Source organism: Mixophyes fleayi, chromosome 4 (assembly GCF_038048845.1).
Source record: "Mixophyes fleayi isolate aMixFle1 chromosome 4, aMixFle1.hap1, whole genome shotgun sequence".
In the NCBI taxonomy this organism is placed as follows: Eukaryota; Metazoa; Chordata; class Amphibia; order Anura; family Limnodynastidae; genus Mixophyes; species Mixophyes fleayi.
Window position 1 is genome coordinate 182,061,742 of NC_134405.1, and position 11,996 is coordinate 182,073,737.

The 11,996-nt window shown below is 39.3% G+C and overlaps 1 protein-coding gene across 1 annotated transcript in view; it reads left to right on the top strand.

Annotated features, from left to right (window-relative positions):
• Nucleotides 1-8,947, top strand: part of SLC13A1 (solute carrier family 13 member 1) — a 79,158-nt gene extending 70,211 nt beyond the window's left edge. The window contains exons 13-16 of the mRNA XM_075208939.1: nt 2,626-2,735; nt 3,323-3,484; nt 5,071-5,208; nt 7,410-8,947. Coding sequence (XP_075065040.1) covers nt 2,626-2,735; nt 3,323-3,484; nt 5,071-5,208; nt 7,410-7,580 — 581 coding nt within the window. The 3' untranslated portion in view covers nt 7,581-8,947. The remainder of the gene's footprint in view (nt 1-2,625; nt 2,736-3,322; nt 3,485-5,070; nt 5,209-7,409) is intronic.
• The last annotated feature ends 3,049 nt before the right edge of the window (nt 8,948-11,996 follow it).

Here is an 11,996-nt window from a genome sequence, read left to right on the forward strand (position 1 = left end):
GAGGGGGGACAACACAGTTAAAAAATAGAGCCAGTTTGTACAGGGGCTTCCAAACTGCCTTTTGGAGTTCTACCACATTACTACCTCTAGTTAATTTAGATTGCAAGGCTTGTAAATATAAATACTTTGAAGATAAAAAAAAGCAGGCTGCACAGACTGTGGAGCTAGAAAGTGAAATTAAAATTAAATGGACCATGTTACTTTGGTTGCAATCTATGCATCAGATCCCCTCTCCACTAGGAGTAAAACAGAAAACTTTTCAGCCGTTATATAATCTAGAATATAAATAGAAATTGAGAAAGGCAATTTGGTATCTGTCTGCATCATAATCATCAACATCCTCCTCAGCGCCAGCTACATCAATATCCTCCTCCCGGTGTACAACATTCACACCTTCATTAGCCAAATCTGTAACTGGACTGTGGGTGATCCTTCCAGCATATGCAGAGGGCGCGCTGCAAATGCTGGATGGAGTCACCTCTTCCCGTACAGTGATGGGAAGGTCAGGGTTCACAACCAACAACACCCTTGGACTCGCCTTGGGGATTTGTGATGTCATCTGTTTAGAAGGCAGAATTCTTTGCTGTTTTGTTGTTGTTGCTGACAGCATAACTCTCTTAAATTTTTTGTAGGGGGGAGGAGGAGGAGGGCTTAGATCCTTGGGTGAAGCTGGACCACTAGTCATGAACACGGGCCAGGGCCTAAGCCTTTCCTTGCCACTACGTGTCGTAAATGGCATATTGCCAACTTTACGTTTCTCCTCAGATGATTTTAAGTTTCTCTTTTTGCTATTTTTTGAGAACTTGGGCTTTTTGGATTTTACATGCCCTGTACTAGGAGATTGGGCATCGGGCTTGCCAGACGACGTTGATGGCATTTCATCGTCTATGTCATGACTAGTGGCAGCAGCTTCAGCATTAGGAGGAAGTGGGTCTTGATCTTTCCCTACTTTATCCTCCAAATTTTGGTTTTCCATTACATGTAGCACAAGAGAGCGTACCCCTAAGCCACACACACTCGGCAAAGCCTTTAAAAATTATATGCGGCACAGGAGAGTAACACTGGACTTATACTGCTGAATCAGTGAACTTTGTAATAGCAGTACCACTGGACTTATACTGCTGAATCAGTGAACTTTGTAATAGCAGTACCACTGGACTTATACTGCTGAATCAAAGAACTTTGTAATAGCAGTACCACTGGACTTATACACTGCTGAATCAGTGAACTTTGTAATAGCAGTACCACTGGACTTATACACTGCTGAATCAGTGAACTCTGTAATAGCAGTACCACTGGACTTATACTGCTGAATCAGTGAACTTTGTAATAGCAGTACCACTGGACTTATACTGCTGAATCAAAGAACTTTGTAATAGCAGTACCACTGGACTTATACACTGCTGAATCAGTGAACTTTGTAATAGCAGTACCACTGGACTTATACACTGCTGAATCAGTGAACTCTGTAATAGCAGTACCACTGGACTTATACTGCTGAATCAGTGAACTTTGTAATAGCAGTACCACTGGACTTATACACTGCTGAATCAGTGAACTTTGTAATAGCAGTACCACTGGACTTTTACTGCTGAATGTGTGAACTTGGTAATATTGCAGTACCAATGGGCTTATATACTGCTGGATTGGTTTTGCAAATTTGGTTATAATTATTTATTTTATTTTATTTTTATTTTAATTTTTTTTATAACTTTTTTTTTTATTTTTTAAAAACTTGGGAATAATGGGGAAATAACTATGCCCTTAGAAGCACAGAGCACAGGACACAGCACCACTGGACTGAACAGGACACAGCACAGGACCCAGCAGCACTACTGAACTCAGCAGGACACAGCACAGGACACAGCACCACTGGACTTTTACTGCTGAATGTGTGAACTTGGTAATATTGCAGTACCAATGGGCTTATACTGCAGGATTGGTTGTGCAAATTTTGTTGTAATTAAAAAAAAAATGTAATTAGTTTTTTGTATTTTTTTTAAATAACTTTTTTTTATTTTTTTAAACACTTGGGAATATTGGGGAAATAACTATGCCCTTAGAAGCACAGAGCACAGGACACAGCACCACTGGACTGAACAGGACACAGCACAGGACCCAGCAGCACCACTGACCTCAGCAGGACAGAGCACAGGACACAGCACCACTGGACTGAGCACAGCACAGCACAGCACAGCACAGAACTTAACTGAACAGCACGAGATATAGCAGGACAGAGGACCACCTAACACACCCTCCCTCTACCCTGATCAATGCCCGAGTGAAGATGGCGGCAACTAGCGGGGAATTTATAGGATCCGAGTATTGCGAGATCCGACAACGGGATTATTAGTCAGAGCCTCAGTTTCAGATTTGAATTTGGCGCCGATACCCGAATCTGTCTCGGATCCGACTCGGATCGGCAACGTTCGGGTGGGCTCGGATTTCATAAATCCGAGTGCGCTCATCTCTAGTAGTTATACATTGATTTACATTTTTAACTAAACTGATTTTTTTTGTTCACCTACGCAAAAATATTTTTTGCCTAAAATAAAAGTTTGAAAATTAATTTAAAATACATTGGATTTTACAGCATATTTAAAATTAACTTTTTTTTTTTCATAGATTCTTTTGATTATGAACCACTAATTACATGGAAGGAATTTCAGGCCTGCATGCCTTGGGATATTGGTATTCTTGTTGGCGGCGGATTTGCATTGGCAGAAGGTTGTGAGGTAATGACAACAATACATTACAGGGCATGATTTACATACCTCCCAACTTTGGAGCTTTCAAATCGGGACAGACTCTGAAAAGGGGAGTGGCCATGTCACCCTGGGGGCATGGCCATGTTATGATCAGAGTGTGGTCACACCCCCTGGGGGCATGCCTAGCACTTCTGAAAGCCACCCTCCCCTAAAAACACATTTTTTTTGCCATGTGCATCAGTGTCCAGTGAGCATGTCCCTCATTCATGAATGGGGCATAGCTCCAAACCTTTCCAATCCACTGGACAAAAAAGGTGTCGACAGGTGGGACTGCACGATAGAGTCCTCAAAATGGGACACTCCTGTCTACATCAGGACAGTTGGGAGGTATGAATTTAGCCTATTGTAAATTAAAGTTATCACCATTTATACGGAGCATTTACAGGACTATATATATATATATATATGTGTGTATATATATAGTCAAAAGAGAAAACACCAGAAACACTGAATACAATTAATTTACAATTATGCAGCAACATTCTGCTTCTCATCAACTACTCAACCACTTATATAGTTTTACAGAAATTTTGCTGCTTCTGTTTTCTTTACAGGTTTCTGGACTGTCTCAGTGGATAGGGAACAAGATGACTCCACTTGGCTCGCTGCCTATAGTGGTAGTGGTTCTCATTGCATGTATAATTGTAACCTCAGTGACTGAAGTTGCCAGCAATCCTGCAACAATCACAATTTTCTTACCTATATTAGCACCACTGGTGAGTACAAACAAACATATGTTGTAATGATTGGAAAAAATGCAATCTTACATTGATTTATATGTCAAAATATCTAAATATTTGCTTATATAGAAGAGATACTATTCACAACTATACTATATATGTAAAAGTGTTTATACCTTGATAGTTGAGATAGGAAACACTTATTTTTCGTAAAAAAAAAAAAACATTGTCACTCAATTCAACAAATGTTTTTATTCTGAAAATGACATCAAGAAAATGCATTCTCATTTTCTTATTTTTTTACATTTGAAAACCTTTTGCTGCCTCAGATAACTGCCTTAGCATGGTTCATTATCTAACCAAACCTAGGTGGACAGATCTATTTATAGCAGGACGGTAACTAGGGCTGTGTGTGAAACCCCACTGGTACAGGTGTTGTGATGTGTGCACACTTACTTGGGGTATCCTGATCTTACTTGGTATCCCACTTGCTGTTGTCCTCCTCTACTGCTCTGGCTATGGCGTGGGTATGGCATCTACCACCAGGGGGTCCCCTGAATACTCACTGATTTAAATCAGAGGTACCGTGGCATGGCCACTGGTGGGGATGCATTGCAAATATAGATAAATATTTGGAGCAGGTCATCTCCGTTCAAAATAAGATTAAACTTTATCATCATCATCATTTACTTGTTTATATACCGCAGCGCTGTACAGAGAACTCACTCACATCACTCCATGCCCCATTGGAACTTACAGTTTAAATTCCTTAACATACACTCACACTGACCAAGAGAGACTAAGGTCAATTTCAATAGCAGCCAATTAACCTACTGGTATGTTTTTATTTTTGGATTGTAGTAGGAAACTGGAGCTCCAGAAGGAAACCCATGCAAACATGGGGAGAACAAACAAACACCTGTGTGTGTTCTCCCCATATACAAACATATATACAAACATACAAACTCCACACAGAAAAGGCCATGGTCAGGAATCAAACTCATGACCCCAGTGCTGTGAGACAGAAATGCTAACCACTGAGCCATCATGCTGCCCAACTTACTCCTCTTCCTCCAGCACAATAATCATAACTGTTACAATGTGTATATATACATGGAATGCACCAGTCTCTTCCAGCACTCACTTAGCAAGAATAAAATAATTCTGACAGTTCACGTACCCGAAGTTGTGGGTGCAGTTATTACACAGAATCAGTCAGAGCCAATCATATACACAGATTCATGTCAGATAGTAGGCATGGTCCAGAGGTTATTGCACCATGGTGTTTACCACGCCCCCACCGATGATGTGGCCGGCCTCTGTCATCGCATGAGGATGTCCACCCGTTGACATCATTTTTCTTTGTGCCCCTAGCGTTAAAATTTGTAGCTATGACTCTGATTTATACCATAAGTCGCCTCTGTTATTATGTGGAGTACGAGTATGTAGAAGTTGGCTACATGTTAGACAGTCTATTTCATCATGTAATATTTGAATATGTCTTTTTGTTGAAGATAAACTTCTCTAATTAGCAACCACCTATTAAAGATTGTTTTCAGTCCATGGAGTTTAGGCTATGTTACTGACAATATAAATGCTTTTTTTTCTCCTATTTTACACAGGCTGAAGCAATATCTGTGAATCCACTTTACATACTTATCCCTACAACCCTATGTACCTCTTTCGCCTTCCTTCTTCCTGTTGCAAATCCGCCAAATGCTATTGTCTTCTCCTATGGGCACCTACAAGTCATAGACATGGTAAGTAGATATTACAATGCTGTATTTTACCTTTTTAATGGCATATTTTGTTTGTGGAAGTCATATACAATAGTGATTTACAGCAGGCATGCAGAAGCACAAAATGAATAGTAAAGTAGAAACTTAGAAACTGGTAATGTTGATATAAATGTCTCAATGTGAGAAATAATTTGGGTAGCAATTCAGGAAAATGAGGAAAATACTGGATTTACTTAACTGCACTCCAAACCTTTGCTGATTCCCTAATGTACATATGTGTCCCAATTTTTTCCATAGCCAGGTTCTATTTATTGTCTTTGGAAATCTTTAACTAGCCTAGAATTAGTGGGAATGATTTCTTATATAGTATCTATGCTGCTGATTGTGGCAACTATGGAGTGAGCAAACTTCATGATTCAGGAAATCTCACAAGAACATATGACCACCTACCATAAATGAAATGTTCACACATTTTGAAACTGAATATCTTTTAAAGTCATATCCACCTTTTTGTCTCTCTGTCCTGAGGTAGTCTCCCAATACCCCCCATAAGGGGTTTGCAGTCAGGGGGAGTTCCTTACCCCTGCCAGATGGAGGCCTAAAAGCACAAAAAATGTAAACTGGTGAATGGCCCTCATCATTATATAATGACACCATGACATCCTTGCTAGACCATCACACACACTACAAAAATACATATCTTGTCTTCACGACTGACGAAAGGTTCCTTGTGCATGCTAGGCAAAGTTTCAGCCTACAGCCCCTCCTCTCCCCCATTCCCACTTCCTATCCCCTCACACAATTGACATTTCTAAAATAAAAAAACTCTTACCTCCCCCTGGTTGACTAGTAAGGCTGCAATCCAGATGCACTGATGTCTGATGCAGAATGCTGTCCAGGCTTCACTGTTGCCCAGGAGCAGATGCAGGATTTCTAGAGGGGGAGGGGGGGGTCCAAATGTTACATTTCAGGACAAAGCTAAGAAAACTTGACATCTCTCACCTGTCACCACCAGGGGAGGGCTGGCAAATTTTAGCCTGAGGGACAAGACTTGACTCAGCAGCCTATTAGGAACATTTTAAAGGAAGAAAAAATGCAGGTGACCCAGTGAGCCAGCCAAAGATAGCCCACTATGGGACCGGCCCGGGGGGCACCTGCCATCCAGCCCAGCCTGCCCCTGCCTGTCACATACTGACAGTGTTACACACACACACGCCCTCTGTCCACCAGCTATTCTTATACATGCTATCTGTACCCATCAGCATTTGTCACACATGCCACATCCAGTCCACCAGCTTTTCTCACATGTCCCCCTGCCCATTAACTTTTCTCTCATATGCACCCCTGACATAGGCGCCCTAGCCAACTTTTCACACATGTCTCCCAGCCCATCAGCTTTTTTCGCACATGACTCCCTCCCCAACAGCTGTTCTCTCAAATGGCCCCCCTGCCCACCAGCTTTTCTCACACATGCCCCCCCACCAAATAGTTTTTTTCTCACATGTCCACTTGCCCACAAGATTTTGATAAATAACCAGCGTAATGCCACCTTTCCCCTAATTTTCACTAGCCCCCACTCTACATTTTTTGTAGTCCCCCCCCCCCCCCCCACACACACACACCATTTCTTCCACTATGCTCCATCCCCATTATTGTTATTTGGATCTTTTGAAGATACGGAGCTAGTTGGGCTGGCCACCCAGCATTTCTTGTTTATCCGTTTTTTTCAAATATATAATAATGTTGTTATAGCTCCTACCACTAAGGAGCTTTATGTTCTATTTAAGATTTGATATAACATACTTTATATGAGCCTATGATCTCTTTCTGCCATGTTTATTGTTCGTTAATCTAATTATTAAGGTATCATATTTAAGTTACCGTGATTTAGAACCATATTAGATTGGTGCTCCTTAGTTTTTTCGTATAGTTTGGATGTTAGAGGAGATGGCACATCTCTCTTAAGGAGCCGACTTTCTTTGATAATTTTTTATATAAGTATAAATTCCCTTATGGAAAATATTTATTCAATTACATTTGGCGCCTAGAATCGTTTTTTGTTAATATATACAACTGTGACCATTGTAAGCATTCTCTTCCTTCATGGTCTACTATATGTAGTAACTTGCACGTTTGCTATCTTAATTGTCTTTTGAAATGTGTTTTCTCGACTTTATCTGTGGTTTCATGATATATTGTAATTCTTCTGTTTTTTTTCCCAGGTAAAAGCCGGTTTGGGTATTAATATACTAGGAGTTCTTGTGGTAATGCTTTGTATATCAACGTGGGCAATACCAATGTTTAATCTTCATACGTATCCACACTGGGCTCCTATTATTACTCCAACGAACAGCACAATACCATTTACAACAAATTTCACTACAGGACTATGAAACACACATCAACACATTTAGAACAGAAAAAGAACTGACCTCTCATTAATCCCATTAAAATATAATACTGTTGGTACTAATGGTCACTCATATTTGTCCAAATGCTGACTCACAGCTTTGAAGGATCAATTGTCTGCTTAATGTGGTCTTACTAATAACCATGTATTTAAATGTAAACAGTACAGTGTATGGTACAGTATGCAACTGTATGGTCTGATTCCTAGGTCTGTAATAGATACATAAGCATCAAATACTTTTGTGCTTTCCATGATTTTTTAAGTCTACCTCAAGAAATATATTCTTTATTTATCTTCCTATCATTCAAAACAAGCTGCACTATTACAGTGGCATATCTATCTGTCTGTCTATCTATCTCAAATGTATCTCTCTTATCTATCTATCTATCTCAAATCTATCTATATCATATCTATCTATATCTATATTGCAGAGCTTGAGAGGTCAATTAAAGAAATTTGCTATTTTATCTTTCCTACACATTCTTTATAAATAAATTATGTCAATCTGGGCATTTCTTGATTGGCGCTATCAAACCAAAATAAATGTCACATGAAACTGGGCATTTTCACTATTTAAATAATAATAATAATAATAATACTCACCATTTGCATCCTTCTGTGTACCATTTTACATCCCTCTGTGTTCAAAGATAGATTGAAGTTTTTAATGGTTGTACTTGTACAATTTAAATGAATGGCCATGTTTTCAAATAGTTAAGTTTCAAAACATATTTTTATATTCCTGTTATTTGGAGGATTACTATGCAGAGTAAATACACACTAGTAAATTGCCTGTACAGTACATTAATTTACATAAATTTGCATGGCAAAAGTAAATCTTTATTCTATGACAGTTTGAAAACATTTCTAGTATACAACTAAGTACAATCCTGTTTTGGATCTTTTTAACCATGTTAACATTCAAATAACCCTTTACCATGATTGCCAACATGTGAAGTATATACTTATTGTATGTAGAGATGTGCTTTGAATTTCTTTTAAAATAAAATGTAAATATTATATATTTTATGTTATATCCAAGGTAGCAAACACTACTAGTGATGTATTTTTACTTTTTGACAATTTGTTGAACTTTTTTTTACCAGAATTGCATTTTTGTTTCAGTGCATACTGGGTAATGCAACCCTATAATAACTTACGGCTTATAAATTAATAAACTAAACTGTGCCCAATTAAGCCTCATTGGCGTATAAATAAAATCATACAAAGCAAACAGCAGCTACATATCTAAAAAAAATTGTAACATTGTTTTCATTTATACAGATGTCTTTTTGTAATAAAATAGTATATTAAATGTTTAGGAGTTTATACTAAAACTTTGAACAAACATATGCAACTACTAATTTCTATAAATGGAAATACAGCAGAACTAAAACCACAAAAGACTTTTATATTTAAACTATAAATTGTTTAATCTTATTTTGACTATTATAGATATTATTGTAAAATAGTAACTTATAATATAATAATAATATAACTTAGCAATGTATGTTTTTTGTTTTGTTTATCATTATGTTTATTTCTCTCTTTTCAATCTAAGAAGGGCTTATGTGTGTGCAAAAAATGTCAATTTATAAATGTGATGTCATTTTGTTGTATTTTACTTTAATGTTGGTAATGTAAAATACACGGGAACATTTAATAAAATGAAATCCCCAAAATAAAATGAAATATTCAACTATTTTAAAACGTCTGTTTTAATTGCCTCTGCATGCAATATTTGTATACATCAAATGAATATATAAATAATAATAACAATAATAATAATGTAATTTTACTTTAATAGACTTGGGTTATCCAGAGGGCACATATTCAGGGTACAGAATAATTACAACAGAGCTAGGCTTGGACAAGACTTGCAATATACTGTATTTTTTTATTATTATTATTATTATTATTATTATTATTATTATATTATATTATTATTATTATTATAGTAAATGTACAAGGTGCCACAGTGCTCCGCAGCACTATATAGTAGGGAAAACAGGACATACAAAAAACGGATATACAAGGTAGACTGAATAAATGCAGACAGGAACAATGGGTAGGGAGGACCTTGCTCATAAGAGAGCTTACATTCTAATTAGAAGAGGGCATAGCTGAAACAAGAGAAGCGAGTGTGGCTCAGACTGAAAATTGGGACAGTTGTAAAGGTGCATTAGTGTGAGTAGTATCATTGGGGATAAGGGAAAATTGCTAAAAAAAAGAGATAGGCTTTCAGAGAGCGTCTAAAGATTTGAAGACTGTGGAAAAGCCTGATTGGGTGTGGTTGGGAATTCCATAAAAATCACAATCAAATGCCAGTATGTAATATACTGGATATATAATTTATCTTCTATAAACAAGGACTACTACATATTGTACTTGAAAATATTCACATAACACAGCACCATATTGGTCCCCATACTAGTACCTTGTTTCAAGCACAAATGAAACAACTGTATCAAAAGGTTCACTAGTCTTGGTGACAAGTTTTCTCCCTAGTTCAAATTTATTCTGAAGTTGCATTGTGGGCAGTATGATATTTTAACATTTAGGGGCTCATGCTGAGTTAGACACATATGAAGAAAAAAATAAGCCCTAAAAATTAGATGTACGCCATCACGTCTAAAAAATTGAGGTGACTCTACCCCTAATCCCGGATGATTGATAACTAAACCTCCCAGGGACCGCACCACTTTCCTAATGGCGCTATTAAGCTTCCTGGCCATAACTGTCATCTTTTTTAAGGGGATAGTCATTCTCCAAGCCAGCCGGGGATTAATGCCGACCAACCAATGATGATATATGGCCATGCCTCGTGAATTCGCCCAGCGTCGGACTCCACCGGTAGGCCCTGATGGCAGATAGCTCCGCCCTCCTCCGTGGTGGGGCGGGGCTAAAAAAATGATTCCTGTGTCCTCGGGGGTTGGTGGGAGCCAGGTGCCGTGGGTGGCTGGCCCCTCCTCAGGGACCAGTCACTTTCGCTAAACAGGAAACAGGAAGTAGCGTGCGTTCCACCGTGGAACGCACGTTACTTCCTGTTTTGCTTTTGATCGCACAGCAAGCATGTGAGCTGCAGCAATAAGGTAAGTGTGAATGAAAGATGGCCCTGCTATTTGTGTGAGAAGCAGGGGAGGGGGGGCCTGCTATTTGTGTGAGAAACAGGGGAGGGGGGCCTGCTATTTGTGTGAGAAACAGAGGAGGGGGGCCTGCTATACTGTGTGAGAGACAGGGGAGGGGGGCCTGCTATTTGTGTGAGAGACAGGGGAGGGGGGCCTGCTATTTGTGTGAGAGACAGGGGAGGGGGGGCCTGCTATTTGTGTTAGTGACAGGGGAGGGGGCCTGCTATTTGTGTGAGTGACAGGGGAGGGGGGCCCTGCTATACTGTGTGAGAGACAGGGGAGGGGGGGCCTGCTATTTGTGTGAGTGACAGGGGAGGGGGGGCCTGCTATACTGTGTGAGAGACAGGGGAGGGGGGGCTGCTATACTGTGTGAGTGACAGGGGCCTGCTATAGTGTGTGAATGAAATGGGAGGGGGGGCCACTATATTGTGTGAATGAAAGGAGTGTGGGCTGCTATAATGAGGGAATGTTTTTTTTTAATATAATGTGTGATATGAGGGAAAGGAGTGGGGTTGCCTTAATAGTACATGGGTAGGAGATAGGCTATTAATTTAATGGTGGAGTTTAGGTGGGGGCTAATTATTTAATGGGTGCTATTTTATTTGTGGGGTGATGGTGGGGCAATTTAATTTATTGGTGGGCTATTTAATTTCAGAGTGGGGCCTATTAAATTAAGATGGGGTGACAGGACCTTTAATTTTATCCTGGGGTGGTTTAGGTGCTATTAATTGAATGTGGGGCTGAGTTTGAGGAGCACGAGGTCTATTTATTAAATGTGAATATGAATTATTTAATGGCAGTGACTGTTGTGGGAAATAGGTATATTTATTATACGTAAATGATATTCATTTATTGCTGGGGCTGTTTGGAGGGAGGGAAATAGGTTTATTTATTAAGTGAGAATACTATATCTTTAATGTTGGGGCTGGAGTAAGGCCTAAGTATTAATTGTGGGTGCTATAGATTTTACGCCGGGGCTAGATGGAATTTTCTAAATGTACCCATTTTTTTTCAAAATAGGGCACCCAACATTCCGGGATCCAGACAAGTCGCAACTTAAGAAACCAGCAGCCACAGGTGGTGACAAGAACAGGTAGGACAGTCTGTCAAATGTTCTGATTCTAGTGGGACAATCCTGATTTTTGGTGACTGTTCTACCCAATCTAAGGGGGAGGTCAAGACTGTGTACTCTTTATATACACACTGCATTCTTTATATACTACACTATGATGCTAGCTGTCCTTCATGGGCTGACCATCCCCCCTCTAGTG